Raw genomic sequence first — 21737 nt, 5'->3', positions numbered from 1 at the left:
GTTTAGCAGTTTTTTTCTAGATTGGTTTCATCTATGAACATATTGGAATCACTGGGAGGATGTGGTTACTCGGGAAAGTGCCAAGTAGAATGATTTACACTTTACACACCTTTTACACTTTAGTGGTGGGTTTATATTTTTCAGCAGATAGGCACTGCACCAAACCTTGCCCCCAATTGAGTGCTGCAGTTGGCGAGTAGTGAGAGAGGAGGTCTTATCTGTCATCCACTGACATCACATTGATAATTGTTCACTTCCTCCAATTCCTGCAGGACAGCCCCGGGAATGGTTAAGGATCGAGGACGTTACTCAAAGCATTTTGAAAATATATTACTTCCATAAAAAGTAGGGCATTTTTACAAAAATCATCTGTTTCCTCACAAATTGACTGTAACAAAAGACAAAGTTCACATTCTCAACAGGTTTTTTTTAATGTTCTGATAACTCAATGCCATTGTTAGGAAGCACTGAGACATTCTAACAAATGACTCTACTCAGTTAGATTCAACTGTCACCCAGTCTCTCCAATATATTCCCATAATTGATAGCTCATCTGGGAAATGCAGCAGTCAAGGCAGAGATGGAGATGTACTGAGGAGGAACATCCTTGCTTTGACTTTAGGTCTGCACTGTGTCTGCTGTTCCACACTGGGGAGGTAGGATGTTGTTCTACCATTGGCCTTAGGATGTTGTCTACCATTGGCCTTACCTTCAAAGTATTTTGTTGGCTATAAAGCACTTTGGGATGTCCTGAGGTCATTCTTTACACAAAATCCCATCTCACACTCTCTCTTCTGAATTGAATTAAAGTAGTGAGTTGCCATGTGTTCCACAATCCAATAAGACAACTGGAAGCAGGCTGGTGGTATCTGAATAGAACCTGGTGCCTTCTTGCCACTCCTCCCCGCTAAACACCACTGCTACCCACTCACCTTTTGTCCATAGACAGTCCCAAACAGTGACTTGATGTCTATGCTCAGGAATGCTCCAATGCTTTGTCCCCTAGAGGGGGGAAGCAGGCCTCTGGATGTGGCTGCCTCTCTGCCTCATCCTGAGGACTCCCAATCAGGCTCAGTGACAGCAAGGCACTTCCTCAGGGCTGGACGAAAGGTCCATAGATGCTCCTGGCCAATGCTAGAGAATACTGTTGGGAGCTCCTTCGACTAATATGGGAGGAGAATGAGGAGACAGACTGGAATGAGAAATGGAAACACTTAGTACACTAAGGAAGAAAGACTTACATTTATATGACGTGTCAAAGCATTTGAGATGAATTGATTTTGAGGTGCGGACAGTTATTCTAACAGTAATTATAGCATACCGGTAAGCCCCTCAAACATGAGATAAATAGCCTGCTGATCTGACTTAAGGAAAATTGTTGACCAGGGCATCATGGAAACTTCCCTGTTCTTCTTTGAAAAGTTGTCACGAGATCCTTCACGTCCACTTGAACAGGCCTCGGTTAAATGCCTCCTTTGAAAGCTGGGAGCTCTACCAGTGCGGCACTTTTTCAGTATTGGACTGGGTGACAGCATGGATTATATGCTCAAATCGTTAAGAAAGAACGAAGAAAAGTACAGCATAGGAACAGGCCCTTCGGCCCTCCAAGCCTGCGCCGATCATATTGCCCGTCAAACTAAAATATTTTGCACTTCCGGGGTCCGTATCCCTTTATTCCCATCCTATTCATGTATTTGTCAAGCTGCCTCTTAAACACCACTTTCGTATCTGCTTCCACTACCTCCTCTGGCAGCGAATTCCACTCACTACCCTCTGTGTAAAAAACTTGCCCCGCACATCTCCTCTAAAGTTTTCTCCTCTCACCTTAAATCTATGTCCCCTAGTAATTGACTCTTCCACCCTGGGAAAAAGCTTCTATCTACTCTGTCCATGCCACTCATAATTTTGTAAACTTCTATCAAGTCGCCCCTCAATCTCCGTCGCTCTAGTGAGAACAATCCGAGTTTCTCCAACCTCTCCTCATAGTTAAAGGCCAGAGGTGAGCCCTGCCTGGGAGTTGACAATACGAGCAACTAAGTTAAAGTGACAGATTAAATTAGAAATTGGAAGGAAAGTGTTTGCGGAGTATGGAGCAGGGACAGGCAGAGAATGTGGTGGAGTGTTAGAGGTGGCGCAAGGGCTGAGGACCATTGACCAGTATTTTCAATTTCCCTGCAGGTGAAAGTCTGAGAAAAGAAACAGAGCAAAAGAAAGAAAGTGATGGAGAGAAAGGGACAGGTAGAAAGAGAGATTGGAACAGAGAAAGATTTGTCCTAACTGTGGTCTTTGACAGAGAAATGACTGCTGGAAGTGACACCTCTCAACTATATTCTCATTTCCTCTGGCTGAGAAACAGGAGCAACAGGAACAGTGCAGAAAATATCACAGGATTGAAGTGCTGAATGCAAGCAATAAGGTCAAGGCCACAGGATACGAGAAGGAAGTAGAAATTAATTGCTGGGGTGCATGAGTACCATCTGCCTTTCACCTGGCATTTCACAACAGGCAGTAATCACAAGAAGATGCCAGCCTGTAACTCACCACCTTCACTGTCTGAATATCCAGGATTGTGGTGTCAGTCTGGCTGAGTCACTCAACCACCAACCCCTGAGATTGTAGCAAAGGGATAACAGGTCCAACCTCTGACTTCAAAATCTACTTTGTTGGCGCAATTATTCTGGGTATTCCAGAAAATCAGCCCAGGAATCTTGCTGTAGTGATTCCTTTCCTGCTGGAGTTACAGTGTCCCAGTTTCCAAAAGTCAAACCCAGCCACCATTTGCTGTACAGAAGAATCAAAGACCAATCTGAGTTTGGAACTCCGAAAACAAGTTAACAAGTTGGGCAAAAAGTGAAGGGGACCTAGGGCTACGCAAGTAATTCAGTGGATGAATCAAATGCCCACTGAGCTCCCTGTCGACTCCCTCACTTTGAAATGCGCTGTATGCATTTTGTACGAGTTCAGGTTCTAGGGGTGCTGTTCCACATAGGGTTGGGCTGGTTGTGTGTCTGATATCATGAGCAGAGGTCAGCGGTACCCCAAAACAATTCAGAACATTGACAGCTGATGGGATTGGAGAACCAAGGCAGGGGAAAGGTAGTGGCCCAAATGTTTGATCACAGCTCACCCACCCTCCCCAAGAAAGAAATGTTTCTAATATATTCCCATTCAATGAAAACTAGAGTGCACCACCACCAGACTTGAAATAGAATCAGTTTAAAGAGCAGACACAGACATCAATGGTTAGGGATATTACTAATGAAACTGAGTGAGGAGGAGCTCCCACTACCTCCAGCCCTGCACTTTCCTTCTAGAACTAACCATCTAACAGCCAAAAGAAAAGATATACTGAATGCACAATAGGTGCCCAGTAATAAATAGGCAGGAACAGTGAATGGTGACATTTATTCTTTATGTACAAATGATGCTAGCCCATTCCCTAATTCTGATTGATCCACACTGTACATGATGGGTCTATATATATATATATGTATATATATATATATATATATATATATATATAAAAATATATATGTGTGTGTGTATAAATCACTAGTTTGGTCAACCAGTAACAGTACACCAGTGTCTAGGGGAATCCCACAGCTCACTAGAGCCTAGAGTTTCTGTGCTTCTTCCAATCCCTGTATAAACCTGGCTGAAAACCCTGTACAGTATTCCGAGTCTTCAGTTGTGGAGGAAGGCTTTAATTCCTTCATTTTGGCAGCGGGGCTGTTTGTGCTGAGATATCCTTCTTTGCCTGCATTTTCCTCTTCCTCTGCCTCAACTTCCTCACTGGGAAGGTGTGGGTACGACAGCTCAGACAGGATCCGGCCTGCTGCCTTCATCTCTGCCACTTGCTTGGCGCTGCAGTCTGGGGTGTTTGTTTCGTAGGTTTCATGGAAACTGTTATAATCCACTTCATAGAAATCTTTCTCCAGAGTCAACACTGGGTTGAATCGATGTCCCCAAAGAACCTCCGAGTCTGAGTATGAGCTTCTGGCCTGACAGGTCATTCCTGTTGGGAGAGTATATTGGACAGGGTGAATACAAAATGTTCCAACAACATAAGGGGCATCTGTCTGTGAAATACAGGAGAGTGGATTATATTGCCCCGTAGACTCCTTACACAGAAATTGTTACCACTGAGCTATCTCAGCTTAGAGTCAAAAGATTTTGTATTTGAGTCCCACACCAGGGCTTGAGCACAAAATCAAAACTGACCCTGAGGGCGTGCTGTACTGTCTGAGGTGTCATCTTCCAAATGAGATGTTAAACTGAGACCCCTGTCTGCCCTCACAGGTAAAGAGCTTGCTTAATACTATTTGAAGAATAGCTGGAGAGCTTTCCTCAGTATCATGTCCAACATTCATCCCTCAATCAACTAAAACACATTAGCTGGTCTTTATCACATTGCTGTTGGTGGGAGTTGACTGTGTGTAAATTGGCTGCCATGTTTCCTACACTACAACAGTCACTGCACATGAGAAGTACTTAATTAGCTGTAAAACACTTTGGGACATCCTGAAGGTATTCCCAATTCTTTCTTACCAGTGTGAGGCATCTGAAAATTTACAGGCTTGTCCTGATCATCTTGTTCAGTTTAACACTGTACAACTGCAGACCAATGACAGCCATGGAACAGCCATTGTGTGTACAGTTGCTGCACATCCTCCCCTTGATATCACTGACATCAGTGAACGGTGGGCAGTTCTCTATTGTCACAGTGTCATTTTAACTGAAGTTAGTGTCGTGAAATGTCACCGACTGCTTGATTTTTTTTGACCTGTGCTCCTGGGTGACAGGCGTTACTTGGCTCATGCAATCACAACATTTAATCTAAAATATCCGGCCCGAGACTGGGTCTAACTAACAGCTATGCAGAATCATCAAAGCCAATGGGATTCCAGACATCCTCTTTACCCTACTCCAAATCTTATTTATGCAAATTCAATTTGCATAATCACAGAGGGAAAATCTTCCCTAAACCAGCGCAATCAGGCATCGCAACATAAAGTAATCAATTCTTTTTATTGCTTTCCATTTAAAACTATATAAAGACCATTTTTTGGCAGTTTTATTAACATAGCTGAAATTTGATTAATCATAAAACTAGGATTTTTAAATGAGATTGTCCAGTCCTCCATCTGTGAGTAACCTGATTTAAATTCACTGAAAATGACTAACTATATGAACCATTTAATAGTTTCATTATTGTTCACTAGTCAGTTTCTTAGCACATTTCTTTTCTTGATGTAACCAAATTGAACAATGCCTGTTATGCTTAAAAATATGAGTGCAAATTAAGGACCTTCTCAAACCAGCGCAATTGGCAGTATTTCACAATTTCTACCTGAAGGCATGAGATTTTGTTGGCAGGTCCTGATCAGAGTGAACTAAATCCTGGGCCAGTGTAAAATATTGTGGAAACATGAGCTCGAAAGGTTTTCCACATCTCATTTAAAATTCTCTTTTTTTTCCTCCCTGGTTTGGTCATTGTGTTTGAACCTGGCAGAAACTTATCCCTGATGTATTGAGAATGATGAAAGGAATAATCGGAGCGACAGAGAGAAACTATCTCCTTTGGTGCGGGGCGGTGAGAGTCCAGGATAAGGGTGACAGAGCATGAAAATTGGAGTTAGGTCATTCAGGGGTGATGGCAAGAAGCACTTTTGCACGCAAAGGATAGGAGGAAATTGGAACTCTCTCCTCCAAAAAGCTGTTGAGACTGGGGGACTATCGATAATTTAAAAACTAAGATAGTTAGATTTAAGGGTATTAAAGGATATGGAAATAGAGTGGGTGGATAGGGTTAAAATACAGACCAGCCATGATTTAATTCAATAGCGGAACATGTCCAAGGGGCTGAATGACCTCCTCCTGTTTCTAACAGAGGACACAAATTTAATATAATTGGCAAAAGAGCCAGAGGGGAGATGAAGAGAATTTGTTTTCATGTTATGATCTGGAATTCACTGTTGAAAGGGTGGTGGAAGCAAAATCAAAAGAGATAAGAATACTTAAAAAAAAAGAAGTGGGGCTATGGGGAGACAGAAGGACGCTGGAACTATTTAGATCACTATTTCTTAAAGCAGACATAAGCATGATGGACTGAATGCCATCCTCCAATGCTTTATGGTTCTATAATGCAAGGCAGGAATGAGCACAACCCTCATCTCATTGTGGGCCAGCTCTGATCAGAAAGCCAACCATAGCAGTAGCCACAGTAGGTGGCCCCTCTGATTGGGAAGAGGTTGGAGTAAACTTCTGCAGGCCTAAAAAATGTAAATGGACTTTGACAGGAATATGCAGTTTAGAAGATAACCATTGAGCAGGACTCCAGGTTGCTGTGTTTCGATGCTGAGCTCACTCTGGACACCCACGGAGGGGGTGGGGCAAAAGACTCTGTGGACCACCAACCACCCCTACCCCACCCACTTTCACTAACCATCACAAAAAAGAGACTATAATTATTTTGCTGCTTTTTGACTACTAACTGCCATAAATGTATGCACAATTTTTATTATAGAAATAAATTATTAATTCATGCCAGAAACAAAAGTGTGGACATTTTCATATTTTAAACATTAATACTAAAAGAGAACACATTTATTTGAAAAATTCTAATGTGTGCAATAAAATCATTGCAATAACCTTCTTCTGTGAAAGTAATATTTATTTAACATCTATATGAATCAAATAAAATCAACAGGAACATAAATCATAGAAAGTTTCTGACACAGAAAGAGGCCACTCGGTCCATCATGTCTGTGCTGACTGAAAAACGAGCCACCCAGCCTAATCTCACTTTCTAGCATTCGGTCCATGCCCCTGCTGGTTACAGCACTTAAGGTGCATTTCCAGACACCTTTTGTATTAGTTGAGAGTTTCTCCCTTTACCACCCTTTCAGGCAGTGAGTTCCAGATCCCTACAACCCTCTGGATGAAAAGGTTATCCTCATTTCCCCTTTAATCTTTCTACCACTAGCTTTGAATCTATGCTCCCTAGTCACTGGCCTCTCTGCTAAGGTAAAAAAAGCCCTTACCACCCACTCTATCCAGGCCCCTCACAATTTTGTACATCTCAATTTTGTAAATCTTGCTCCTAAAACTACATTGTCGTTACTTGGGCTTATGTCAGCTGGTGCTGCACACGCAGGAGCGGGTCTGGTTGTGTGATACCATGTGAGTGTAGCCTGTTCTCTTTATGGCCTTGCATGTCAGTGATTTACATTCTAGACCAGCCCAGGGACCATCCAGAGGACCCTCATGGATGACCAGTGTTCTGCAGCCCATTATATAAGAACCACTGCAGCAGATGTTCCTGCCGCGTGCTTTTCAGCTGACTTGTTTCTCTGCTGTAGTTCCTTATGTAAAACACAACTTCAAAGGCCTGATGGACGTGGTTTAGACACAAGATATCAAATAAGTATTTTAGCTCACTTGGAACGTATGCATATACTAATTTCCAAAAAATCATAAACCACAAACACAAATGATTGGTTTTTCCTGAAAGAATCAACTGAAGATGAAACCCCCTCCACCACCTCCACAGTGGCAGCAGTATGTACCATCTACAAGATGCACTGCAGCAACTCACCAAGGCTCCTTCAACAGCACCTTCCAAACCCCTGACCACTACCACCTAGAAGGACAAGGGCAGCAGATGCATGGAAACACCACCATCTGCAAGTTCCTCTCCAAGCCTCACATCATCCTGACTTGGACATATATCGCCGTTCCCTTACTGTCGCTGGGTCAAAATTGTGGAACAGCACTGAGGAAGTACCTACACCACATGGACAACAGTAGCTCCAGAAGAAAGCTCACCAGCACCTACAAGGGCAAATAGGATGGCAATAAATGTAGGCTTTGCCAGCAATGCCCAGATTTTATGAACAGATGAAAAAATCTCTGGTGAGCCTTTTTAATTAAGGACCCAGTGTGCCAGCTGTATTCAATTTCCACATTGTTCCCTCACATGTAATAACCCCGATATTTCAATTTGTAGACTAAGGCCTGAGGTCATTTATTTGTCTTCTTTCTGAGGAATATGAGACGGCTGCTGACATATCAGTAAGCTTTTGACCCCTGAACCTGCTACTTCATCAGATACACTGACACCCTAAATATATTAATCACATTATGGATTGGATATGATCTAGGGATTGACAATGTGTCTGAGCTCTTGTTCAGGAACGTGGCACTGTACAGTTTAGTAATGAAAACCCCATATTCACACATTCCCTCGAATATCAATTCCGTTCTACCTTACATGTCCCCATGTGGTCTGATTCACTCGGCTGTCTGTTCCAACATTTACTGCTGCTTGTAGGTTTCCCACCTTGGCTACTTTTCCCCAGGAGTAACATATTTTGCCTGAGACACACTCACAGTGCTTTCAGGGAGAGTGTTTCAAGATTTTGATCCAGCAACAGTGAAGAACCATGAAGGCATTGTGAAGGAGCTGACTACAAACCACTGCTAAAGATACACAGCTGAAATACCTGACCTTGGAGGGGGCGGTAGAGAGCAGCAGAGGGAGTGTTGGGTCATGTGATGGGACTGGAGTAAGAGGTGGCTGAAGACAGCTTCCATGATTTCTGTGGTCTATCCCTGTGGAAATTGCTGATGTTGGGTTGAAAGGTTCAGTTTTTTGACTGTCAATGTTTTGGGATTTGCTCTGATGCTCGACATACATTCGAAATGTCTAAACCCACTGGCCAATGCAGTCAGAGTGAACACGGACCTGGTGCTTTATCGACTGCGGTGTCCAATATTATAGTTGGTAACAACGTGGCGGTTTCCCGCGGTGAATTTAATTCTGTCAGCACACTTACTGGCTTACGGTGCACTATACTGGCTGAATTTGCTGGACTCAGTTTGGAACTGCGTTCCTCTGATTCTACTCTACAAGTCTCTGTCACCTCCCTCAATCAAAGGCTGCGGGATGTTGAACAATCAGTTATGGACTCGAGCGACAGAATTGCGGCTCAGACCCATCCAGCACTCAGCTGGAAGCCCAAAATACTAAATTGTTGACGTAAGCGGTTGACCTGCAGAATCGCAGCTGAAGACAAGATTTAAGGATTCCCTCGGTACCCGAGGATTCGGAATAGGGAAACCCTACAAGCTTTACTGAGGCACTTCTTTTGGAGGTTTTCGGCAAGAAGAGTTTGGATTCACCGCCGGTAGTGGATCAAGCCCATTGCTTTTTGTAATCACATTCACAGGATGGCGAGACCTCAAGGTTGATAACACTAAAACTGCATCGCTGTAGAGTGAAGGAGCAAATTATGCATTTGTCTAGAAAAAGGGTCAATTATACTTTCGTGGAAACAAGATATTCATCTACCAGAACCTCAGCGTGGATTTAGCCCAGCTTCATGGAGAATATGAATCTGTTAAAGCCCAACTTAAGTGAAGCTGGACATAAATATGGCTTTCTCCACCCTGCGAGCCTGCATGTAATTTTCAACGGGAGCGAGTAAGATTTTCAACACACTGCGATAAACTTCAGCCTTTCTCAAGGACACAATTGTACCTCCTCTTAATAAATCATATCATGACTTCACCCAGGACAAAACGGTACTCAATGCTTAATTAGGTAACCATGTATGATGGTTCTGTTACACGATGAGTTTTGTTGGTTATACCAATCTCTGAATTTTATGTCCAAACTGCATTAATCGGGGAGGTTTTACATAAACCCTATGGGTGTTTATTTTTTTACCTTTTACAACATGAACAATTGAATTCTTTGAGAGCTGAGTCTCTCTTTATATCCTCCTTCCCTTGTTGAGTACTGTATTACAAATTGTTGCTTCAGATAGATTCTGCACCTTGATCAGCAATGCTGAGCTTTACAATATTTTTGTTTGGGATATTTGATTGTATATTGCTTTAATGTGGGCTCTTTATAAGACATGCTGGTAAGATAGATATGGAAAGTACCCTTGCTGTGAGGGGGAGAATTCACCTTGATTGGGGAGGTGATGTAAGCTTTTCTTTCCTTCTTCCCCTTCTGCTATTTTTTTCTTCCTTTTCTTCTCTCATTTTTCTCCTCTTGTTCTTTTCCAAATATACAAATATACTTTCCTTTTGGACAGTTTTTAACATTCTTCAGGTGGATGAGCTCTGGATCAAAAATATTTAATCCTTTATTTGCAATGGTTAACCTATGGGTCCACATGCTTTGATACTCTTTCATTATCATAATGTCCACTAACATTAAGGCCTCACAGATTGGTTGTTCAATCCATTTTATCACCTGGAATGTGAAAGGTCTAAATCACCCAGTTAAAAGAAATGAAGTTCTCTCTCACTGACATCATTTGAAGGTGGGTAATGCCTCCCTGCAGGAAACTCACTTACATACATCTGACCACTTTCCAATGTGGCAGGGCTGGGTTAGGCAGATGTTTCATTCTAATTTTCATGGTAAAGCGAGAGGTGTGACAACTCTAATCCAAAAAGGCATTCCCATTGTTCACTGTCAGGTTATAGCTGACTCTAATGGCCACTATGTTATAGTACAAGGCAGATGTTTTAACTTTTCATTGATCCCAGCTAATGCATATACACCCAACTGGGATGATCATCATTTCATTCCAAATTCCTTGCTTTCCATACCTGATTTAGACTCAACTCAGCTACTTCTTGGAGGAGACTTTAACTGTGTTCTCAACCCAAATTTAGGTCACTCATCCATAAAATCTGTTCCAATATCAAAATCAGCCTCAACCATCAGTTCTTTTCTCGATATATACACGGATTGGTAGACTCATGGCATTTTCTATACCCATCAGCAAGACAATACTCCTTTTTCCTCTCCTGTTCACCACACCTATTCAAATATTGGCTATTTTTTCCTTGACATGAGGCTGCTCCATGTTAATTCAATCCTGTCCATACAATAGTTTTGTGATCTGTGACCATGCCCCCGCCCTTAGTTTCAGCAATACAATTACATGACCAACCTGGTTCTTATCCACCACTTCTTCTGGTGGACCTGGATTTTACTAAATTCATTTCTTCACAAATGTAGACTTCTATAGGATTTAATACTACTTCAGATATTTCCTTTGTTACTGTCTGGGAGAGTATGAAGGCACAAATAATTTCAAATACTGCCCAACCTAACAAACACAATACCTCAAAATTGTCCCAATTGATTGTCCAAATTCTCTTAGTGGACAGCAGAATGCTATTGCACCTACCCCAGTATTACACAAACAGCGTCTGGCTCTACAGACTGAAGTTGATCTTCTTTCCACTAAACAAACAGAAAAGCTTATACTCAGATCACATGGTACATTTTATGAGCTCACCAGCTTCGCCAGTCTGCTGCCTCACAATTACTGAAATTACCACTCCAACAGGGTCAACCACCACCGATCATCAGGAGGTCAATGATCAATTCAAACTTTTTTATTCTAATCTTTAAACCTCAGACTCCTTTTCAGATCCTGGTTTATTTCACAATTTTTTTGATAATATGGACATCCCATCTCTAACGTCTGACTCTATGAATATGTTAGAAGTTCTTTTTCTCAAGATGAAATAGTCAAGGCAATTAAATCCATGCAAAGTAATAAGGCACCAGGACCTGATGGATTTCCAATAAAATTTTATAAAACATTCTTATCACAACTTTCTCCATTATTATTGTTTCTGTTTTGGGAATGCTTTCTCTCTAAAACACTCCCTCCTACAAGGCATCTTTGTCTATTCTTTTAAAGCGGGATAAGGATTCTGTGCATTGCAGTTCATCCAACCCATATCCCTTTTAAATGCAGATGTCAAGATACTAGATAAAGCCTAAGCCCACCGTCGTGAACCTATCCTTCCATCTATTATTTCTCCTGACCAGACAAGTTTTACACAGGGCAGGCAATGCTTCTGTAATTTGAGGCTTCTTTTCAATATTATTGATACACATTCAACTACTCCTCTCCCTGAGGTTCTTATAACTATGGATGCAGAGACAGATGCAGAGACAGCTTTTGATAGAGTGGAATGGGACTTTTCTTCACTCTTCAAAAATCTGGATTTGGACCCATTTTTATAAAATGGATAAAACTGTTGTATTCACACCGACTACTTCAGTACTTACAAATAATATCCACGCTAAACTCTTTCATCTTCATCGAGGTACCAGACAGGGTTGTCCCCTTTCCCCCCTACTTTTCACTATTGCTATTGAGCCCCTGGCAATTTCACTGTGGACCTGCGGTGATATACAGGGTGCTTTATGGGGTGGAGTCGAACAGAAACTCTCCCTATATGCTGATGACCTGCTTCTTTACATCACTAATCCGGCCTCATCTCTCCCACATATTTTCTCTATTCTTGAGCGATTTGGTCATGTTTTGGGTTTTAAAATTGATTTGCAAAAGAGTGGAATTTTTTCTATTAACACTATGGCAAAAAGTTACTCTCCCTTATCTTCCCTCCCTTTCAAGATCTCAGTGAACATTTTTAAATATTTAGGAATTTTAATTACTTGATCCTTTGGAGACCATTTTAAGCTCAACCTTGACCCTTTGTTAGAATGTACGAAGTAGGACTTAGTACATTGGACTGGATTACCCCTTTCTTTAGTTGGTATTAATTCTGTAAAGATGAATATTTTGCCAAGATTTCTATACTTATTTCAGTGCATTCCATTGTTCATTCCCAAGCGTTTTTTTGATGCAATAGACCAATTAATTTCTTCCTCTATTTGGAATAAGAAAACACCCAGAATTCGTAAAGTTTTTCTCCAAAGTGTTTAGGTGGTTTGGCACTGCCCAATTTTCAGCTTTATTATTGGTCTGCTAATATCTGTAAGATTTCTTTATGGCTTCAGTCAGACTCAGTTTATTGTGGGTACAATTGGAGGCAGCCTGCTGTCAATCCAATTGCCTGCCCTGTTGTGCTCCACCATTCCTTTCTCAACCAGTCAGTTTCCTTCAAACCCTACTGTTAGACAGTCACTTAAGATTTGGACCCAGTTCAGAACAGACTTTGGGCTGCAAATTCTCTTTTTATATGTGCGTAACATTCACAACAAAGTAAATGAATTCATGGCCCACATTGAAGTAAATAAATATGATCTGACAGCAATTATGGAGGCGTGGCTGTAGGACTGTGTCCTTAATATTGAGGGGTACATAGCATTCAATAAGAATAGGAAGCTAAGTAAAGGTGGAGGGGTAGCACTGTTCATCAAAGAGGGCATTGGTGCAATAGTTAGAGATGACCTTGTTCAGGAGATCAGGATGTAGAATTGGTTTGCAAGGAGATGAGGAATAGTAGGGGAAAAAGGTCATTAGTGGGAATGGTCTACAGGCTCCCTAACAGTAGCCACAGTGTAGGACAAAGCATTCAAGAGAAAATATTGTGTGCTTGTGATAAAGGGACAGCAATAATCAAGGGTGATTTTAAACTACACAAACTGGAAAAATCACATTGCCAGTAGTAGCCTGGATGAGGAGTTCTTAGAATGCTTTTGAGATAGATTCTTAGATCAGCACATTCTGGAACCAACCAGAGAGCAGGTTATATTAGACTTGGTATTGTGTAATGTGACAGGATTAATTAACGACCTCAGAGTAAAGGCACCCCTAGGTAGCAGCGACCACAATATGATTGAATTTTACATCCAGTTTGAAAGGGTGAAGAGCGGGTCTAAGACTAGTATGTTAAACATAAATAAGGGCAACTATGTGGGGATGAAAGCTGAGCTAGCGGAAGTGAACTGGGAAACTAGTCTAGAGGATAGATCGATAGAGAATCAGTGGCAAACATTTCAGGGGATATTCAGAATATTCAATATAAGTACATTCCTATTATAAAGAAAAATTTCGAAGGGGAGGAGCCATCATCCGTGGTTAACTAAAGAAGTTAATGAAGGCATTAAACTTAAGGAAAAAGCATACAACTCCAGAAAGATGAGTGGCAGGACAGAAAATAAAGAACGGCAGAGAATGACCAAAAGGTTAATCAGGAGAAAGAAATTAGTGTATGAGAGGAAGCTAGCTAGAAATGTGAAAATGGATAGCAAGAGGTTCTAAAAAGGAAAAAAAAGTAGTGAGTGTTGGTCCTCCAGAGAGTGACAACGTTAAGTTAAAAGTAGTCGTAAGGAAATGGCAGAAGAAATGAACAAATATTTTTCTTCTGTGTTCACTATAGAGGATACAAAAAACATTCCAGTAATTGCTGCAAATCAGGAGGTGAAATGGAGAGAGGAACTTGGTGAAATTGAAATCACTAGGGAAACTGATGGTACTGAGCAAACTGATGGAGCTGTGGGCTGGCAAGTCTCTGATGGACTACATCCTCGGGTCTTAAAAAAGAGGTGGCTAGTGAGTTAGTTGGTGCATTGGTGTTAATTTTCTACAGTTTGCTAGATTCTGGAACGGTTCCATCAGACTGGAAAATAGAAAATATAACCCCTCTATTCAAGAAGGGAGGGAGGCAGAAAACAGGAAACTACAGGCCAGTTAGTTTGATGTCTGTCATGGGGAAGTTGTTAGAATCAATCATTAAAGAGGTTATAGCTGGGCACTTAGAAGAGCTCAAGGCACGTGGGAAGAGTCAACATGGTTTTGTGAAAGAAAAATCATGTTTAACCAATTTATTGGAGTTTTTTGAAGAGTAACATGTGCTGTGGATAAAGGGGAGCCTATAGACATACTGTTCTTGGATTTCCAGAAGGCATTTGATAAGGTGCCACATCAAAGGTTATTATGGAAAATAAACATGCATGGGGTGGATGGGGTGACATATTAGCATGGATAGAAGATTGGCTGGCTGGCAGAAAGCAGAGAGTATGCATGAATGGGTCTTTTTCGGATTGGCAGGATGTGACAAGTGGAGTCCTACAGGGGTCTGTGCTGCGGCCTCAAATGTCTATGATTTACATCTGATGAAGGGTCATACGGACTCGAAACGTTAACTGTGTTCCTCTCCACAGATGCTGTCAGACCTGCTGAGTTTTTCCAGCTATTTTTGTTTTTGTTCTAGATTTCCAACATCCGCAGTATTTTGCTTTTATCTGACCTATGATTGTTGTTGATTTTCTTATTATTTATTTTTTTTTGGGGGGGTGGTTGGGGAGGGGTTCGTTTCTCTTTCCTTTTTTCTTCTTCCTCCTACTCTTTTCCTTTTTATCCCTTTCTCTTCAAAATGTAAGTGTATTGAGTTATTGTCATACTGTCAGCTTTTTTTTGTGCGGTTACTTATTATAACTGCTAAATTTTAGTTTAAAAGAATAAAAAATACTGTAGTTACTGTTGTAATGTAGGAAACACAGCAGCTAATTTGTGCACAGCAAGCTCCCATAAATAGCAATGTTATAAAAACACATTGGTCAAGGGATAAATATTGGCCAGGACAAAGGAGAACTCACTGGCTCTTCCTTCAGTGGTGCAGTGCGATCTTTTACATACCTGAAAGGGTAGACAGGGCTTTGATTTAATGTTTCCTTTGGGAAAACAGGAGGGGTGAGTGTGGTAATTAAATGAGACAAGTGATTTATCTTCTCCAATTGCGCTGCTTTCTGTCTGGCCTGAATATTTGCCTGTTCTATTGAGCAAGTGAACAGGACAGCCATTCTAAACTGGAGGGGTTTGCCTTTAATTGTGCAGATCAGGGCCAGGTCCAATATTTCATTCTGAGGCTTGAGTGGTGGGGGGAAGCAGTGATGGCTTCATTGTCAGGCCACACATGTGGAGAGGGGATTCATGGACTAGAGGAGGCCAAGGAGTTTTGTATTATTATTTTAAGTTGACTTGACTGCTCCTCTGGACTTCACAAGGAAGCAATGGGCTATCTTCCCACTCCCCACCCTATGGATTCTGCCCCTCTTATGTGAAAGCTGGGGACAAATCCTTGGAGACTTTAGCTGCACCCTCCTGCCTCTCATTACTTCCTGCCAACTGATCAGCAAGTGGAGAACCCGGGGATCAGGATGAAAGGTCTGCACGTGGATTCTAGCCATTAACAATCAGCTAAGCCTCCATCTCATTAGACTCCTCGGGTTCACTTTGTGCTTTGGGGTGCAGCATTGTGCCCAACCCGACTCTTTAAAATGGGGGCCTTCATCCCAGCTAACTGCCCACACAGTGAGCCACACACTACAGAGAAAATGTTTGCATTATTCAGACTCTACCTGTTGCTTCCACCATGCCTTCGAGGATCACAACGATCTCAAAATCCTCCTTCTCCAATTGACTTCGGTTCATTTCCCAAAAAGGGCTCTTCTCATTAATTTCGTGTGAAATTATCAGCGGTGACACCAGAAAGAGGCGGTCATCCCCAGTGTCAAAGCCCACGTTGATGTCAGTCTGGTTGAGAGGTATGAATTCTCCTTCTTTGGTCTGCCTGGATTTGATGAGCTTGGCTCGGATGGAAGCCTCCACAATATGTGAGTTACGAAGATCCCCAACCCGGAACATGAGACACATCTTCTCATCCCGGAGAGATATGACCGCGCGGTTTGAAAACATGAGTGTCTCGGCTCGATTCTTTGGCTGGGAGATCTTCACAAACATACAGCCAACCATTAAAGCATTAACAATGGATCCCAGTATAGCCTGGACCAAGAGCAGGATAATCCCCTCTGGGCATTTCTCTGTTATAACTCTGTGTCCATAACCAATAGTTGTTTCAGTTTCAATAGAAAATAAAAATGCAGACACGAACCCATTCAAATTATCCACACAAGGGGTCCACGTTGGATCTCCTAAATGGTCCAGGTCTCCTCTAATGTAGGCTATAAGCCACCAGATTAATCCAAAGAACAGCCAAGTAACAGTAAAGACCAATGTGAAGATTAAAAGGTTAAAACGCCATTTGAGGTCCACCAAGGTGGTAAACAGGTCACTAAAGTATCTGTAGGTCTCCTGGACATTTCCATGGTGGACATTACACTTCCCATCCTTGTCAACATACCTTTGCTTGACTTTCTTTGGTTCCGCAAGTAGTCGTGTCCTGTCTGTTGTTAAGATGTTGTTCCGTGCTTGTTTAGATAACTTCTTAGATTCTCTTGTCGTTGCTCTGATGTCCATGTCTGTGTTCGGGAGGACTCTGGAATCTCCTGCCATTCTGCAGTTCCTTCAGATCAATTATGGGTGTCACTCCAATATTACCACCTGAAATAGAGATTATTTCAACTGTAAAATCATACAGTTGCACACTTTGTTGTATAGAACATGCAATAGCTTAAATTGCCACAATAAATCTGACAATATAATCACGTCAGAATTAGGGTTACGGGAAATGGGTTGGTTTTGGGGTACTATGGAGTCGGATCACTATTGTTGAGATGTCTACAGCAAGTATTGATGTGTTCCCATCTTCTCTATTCTGTTAGTCCTTTACTGCTTCCTAGGGATATGGTTTAGAGCTTATGTATAAGGCCCAATCTTTCTGCAGCCTGTATGGAATCTCGACAAGACTCGCCGTGACATAAATCCAACACTGGTTAATCCAGGTGGAAAAGGGATGAGGGGTTTTGACCAGGATCCCTTTGCCAATAACAGTGATAACCCTTATATTTACTCATAACCCCCTCTCAATCTTTCTCCTGGAGGTGCTTATTCCTTCTTAGGGTATCGCATCATAGGCACCTGTTTACCTTTATACATCAGAAATAGGAGCTGGAGTGGACCATTTGTCCTTTCATGCCTGCTCGGCCTTTGACTGACCTTGAACCTCAATTCAACAAATATGGAATAAAAGGGACAGTAGCGTCATGGGGTAAAATTTTTCGCTCTGCAGACCGAGCATAAAATGACGTGCGATGATGTTGGGTGAGCGTCTGGATGTCATCGCGCACTCGCGTGATACTTTGGTTGGTGGGCGCCAAGTGGCCTTTGCACTTTTTTGGAAACCTCATCCGCGGGTGGGACGAGGTTTCCAAAAGCAAATAAAAAAAATGAAAACTTTAGTTTTTCGTTAATAACATTGTCCCTGCTCGTGTGAGAGATTCACATGAGGGAAACATGTTTCATTACATTTTTATCTAAAACATTTTTTATCATATATCTTCATCTCCCAGCTCTGTGCCTCAGGGAGATTATGTAGTGTGCGCTTGCCCGGCTCAATCTCCTCTCCCACCCGCACAGGCAGCGCTGATGCTGCCTCGGGTTTCATGTTGGGCGGGCTTTAATTGGCCCGCCAGCGTGGAATTGCCTTACAGGCCCGATCGCAGGCGACGGTCTGTGGCTGGTTTCCTGACCGCCCCTGCCTGCCCCTGCTCGCCAAGGCAAAAATTCTGCCCATGGATACAAAATTGAGTGATGTTAGAATCATATTTCTCAAGACTGGATTTTTCTTTTTCAAAACGGAAGGAGGTGGCGTTATGTGGACATTTGGATGCTAACCTGGGATTTAAAAAAAAAACCGTCATAAGTTAATGTCATAACAGGCCAGCAAGCAGGCCTCTTCCAAGAAATAATCTGACCTTTAAGGCACCTGAGGAAGATCTGGTTGTTTGTTTTGAACTGCAATCACTTTAATTGATGTGGGAAAAACTGAAAAGGCAACGGTTGGTAACTTGCTGGAAGGCACATGGGAAAGAGTTGTGAACCTGCTTGTTTTGAAGGCAGTCTTGTCGGAGAACAAGCTGAAGAAGGAAAGCTACCTTGACTGGCTATCTCTCTCTACCTTGCCTAAAATTGTGTGCGGCTATCAGCCTGTAGCCAGAGAACCCGTATCCGAGTGTAACTGGTCTGCAAAACTTGGCCCAGTTGGTGAGAACTTACAGTTCCACTGGGAACTCCCACTGGGACCAGTTGCCCGTCTTTACATGAGGGAAACCCAGGTCAACAGTGTCAAGACCCTGTGAACATTATCCTTTATTTTTTAATCCTCAATCTCTAAAGCCATCTCTGAAAAGAGACTATATCTGTTTGTCCTTTGTTTGTCTGTGTTCGTGCTGGGGGAATTCTTTAGGAACAGATAGATAGTTATTTTTCCTAATTACAATGGTGTGTTGACCAGTATTTGCAACTTGTTAAAAATAAGTTTTGTTTTATAATAAACAATCGCTATGAGTTTTTTGAGAGAAGCCTGGTTGAAGACTCTTTTATTCTAGGTGCTAGTAGGGGATATAGACAATTGGCTATTTTGGTGAAAAGTTAATGGTAAGTTAATAGTATGGCCTGCGGAGTAGTGGGGCTAGAAAATACGCACACGCCTCCCATCCTGGTCGTAATGCTGAGCAACAGGAAAGAGAGAGTAGTGGTTAATGGATGTTTCTCGACTGGAGGAAGGTTTGTAGTGGAGCTCCCCCTGGGTCAGTGTTGGGACCCTTGCTTTTCCTGGTTTATGTTAACAACCTAGACCTTGGTGTACAGGGCACAATTTAAAAATTAGCGAATGATACGCAACTTGGAAGCTTTGTGAACTGTGAGGAGAATAGTGTAGAACTTCAAAAGGACATAGACATGTTGGTGGAACGGGCAGGCAAGTGGCAGATGAAGTTCAATGTGGAGGAGTGTGAAGTAATTCATTTTGGTAGGAAGAATATGGAGAGGCAATAAAAAATAAAGGGTACAATTCAAAAGGGGATGCAGGAGCAGAGGCACCTGGATGTATATGTGTATAAGTCATTGAAGATGGCAGGATAGGTTGAGAGTGTGGTTAACAAAACATATAGTTTCCTTACCTTTATTAATAGGGCCATAGAGTACAAGAGCAAGGAGGTTATGTTGAATTTGTATAAGAAGCTAGTTCAGCCTCAGCTGGAGTATTGCCTTTAGTTCTGGGTGTGCAGTTTAGGAAGGGTGTGAAGGCATTGGAGAGAGTGTAGAAAAAATTCATGAGAATGACTCCAAGGATGAGGAACTTCAATTATGAAGGTAGATTGGAGAAGCTGGGGCTGTTTTCCTTGGAGAAGGCGGAGAGGAGATTTGATAAAGGTATTCAAAATCATGAGTGGGCTGGACAGAATAGATAAGGAGAAACTGTTCCTGCTCATGAAAGGATTGAGAACAAGAGGACACAGATTTCAAGTAATTGGCAAAAGCGATATCAGAAAATACTTTTTCACACAGTGAGTGGTTAAGGTCTGGGATGCACTTCCTGAAAGTGTGGTTGAGGCAGGTTCAATCAAGGCTTTCAAGATGGAATTAGACTGTTATCTGAAAAAGAGGAATGTGCAGGGTTTTATTTACTCTTTCGTAGAGTGTGGACGTCGCTGGCTGGGCCAGCATTCATTATCCATCCCTAATTGCTCTTGTAAATCTTAACCCTTGAATTACAGGCAGAAGGCAGGGTAATGGCACTAGGTGAATTGCTCATTGGAGAGCCAGTGCAGAATCGATGGGCCAAATGGCCTCCTTGTGCTCTGTAACAAATCTGTGATTCTGTGAACCCCACCTAAATATCAATCAAACTCTGTCTTAAATACACTCAATGACTGAGTATCTGTAGCTCTCCGGTATAAATAATACAAAGATTTGCCAACATTCAACTGAAGAAATTTCTCCTCATCCCCGTCCTAGATGACTGACCCTGTATTTTGGTATAGTGACCCCCATGTTCTAGACTTCCCAGACAGTGGAAACATTTTTTCAAGGTCTAGTCTGTCAAGTCCCTAAGGATTTAATATGGTACAAGGTCCAATTGGCCATTATTCATTTTTGACCTGAGTTGATGAATGCGGCAAACTATTCAACTGTGGTGGGCACAGCCCTGTTCTCTTCATCCCGGATACTGGCACTGACACGTTTCCATCCCGGATGGAGTGTCCGGTTGGATTCCCCGGATGGGATGTCCGTTTTATTTCCCTGTCTTTCAGGGTGAAGATCTTTTTTCAATTCCAGCTAGCTGCTGAATGGCTTAATTGCACAGATTTAAGCAAGGTCAAGTATCGCAGCAAATGGCTGCAAGAAGAAAGCACACATTTCGCCTCAGTCACAACATTATTCTGTCAAGGCAACATACTGCAATAACGTGCTGTTCCCCAGCTTTGTTTTCCCACGACTGCAGGCTGCATAATTCCCAACTAACCAGCCAAATTACTCCAAACTGATGTGGAGGGACACAAGAGTATAAATGTGGCTTTATAGAACAGCTCCTTTTTTAAACAGAATTAAATGAAAAGTTGAGGAAAACATGTACAGGATACACGCTTTGAAATATATTCTGTCCTCTTACAATGAGGACTCCACTGCCAGGCTACCACATGGAAACTTAATCATTAAAACAATGCTGTATAACAAAACATAAGAATTAAAACAATTCAGCTGCCCCATCGCACGCATTGTTCACATAGCAGTGACTGCAATTCATTGTCTGTGAACCTTTTGGGATTGTGGAGTAATGATTGCAGCTCCTCTCTCCTTTCTTGCCTCTTTCAGCGTACAATGTAGTTTTCTTTATTTCTACCTGTTTCCCTCATGCCTCACCAGATAACAAATCTATCTTCAGGTGGGACTCTGTCACCAGGCAAAGGGTTGGCATGGTTACCATCAGTACCAGCTGGTTATGGCCCCTGAGCAGCTTCCTCCCCTGGGTGCTGCAATAGGAGGCTGGCATTGTCCACTGGCTCAGGGGGCAACTTTCCACACACAGGGCGAGTGCGAAGCTGTACCATCTCCTCGCGCAGACTCTTCTGTCACACTATTGTACGTAAACACCTCCACTTTGACCTTTAGTAAAGGTCATCAACAAATACAGCTTTGGGAGAGGCTAAGGAGGTAGGAATTCTTGTCCATTAGCTCTGGCATATCCCTTCAATAGCCTGC

At 42.2% G+C, this 21737-nt stretch overlaps 1 protein-coding gene across 2 annotated transcripts in view; it reads right to left on the bottom strand.

Annotated features, from left to right (window-relative positions):
- Positions 1-1912: 1912 nt before the first annotated feature.
- LOC121269696 (G protein-activated inward rectifier potassium channel 4-like) overlaps positions 1913-21737 on the bottom strand; it is a 35971-nt gene continuing 16146 nt past the window's right edge. For both annotated transcript variants that reach the window (XM_041174504.1, XM_041174503.1), the window contains 2 exons: positions 16154-17135; positions 1913-4015 (listed from right to left, as the gene is read on the bottom strand). In XM_041174504.1, the coding sequence (XP_041030438.1) occupies positions 3615-4015; positions 16154-17087 (1335 nt within the window). In that variant the 5' untranslated portion in view covers positions 17088-17135 and the 3' untranslated portion in view covers positions 1913-3614. The remainder of the gene's footprint in view (positions 4016-16153; positions 17136-21737) is intronic.

This window comes from Carcharodon carcharias, chromosome 25 (genome assembly GCF_017639515.1).
Source record: "Carcharodon carcharias isolate sCarCar2 chromosome 25, sCarCar2.pri, whole genome shotgun sequence".
Taxonomy (NCBI): Eukaryota; Metazoa; Chordata; class Chondrichthyes; order Lamniformes; family Lamnidae; genus Carcharodon; species Carcharodon carcharias.
The sequence above is the reverse complement of the archived record's forward strand: the minus strand, read 5'-3'. Positions and strand labels throughout refer to the sequence as shown.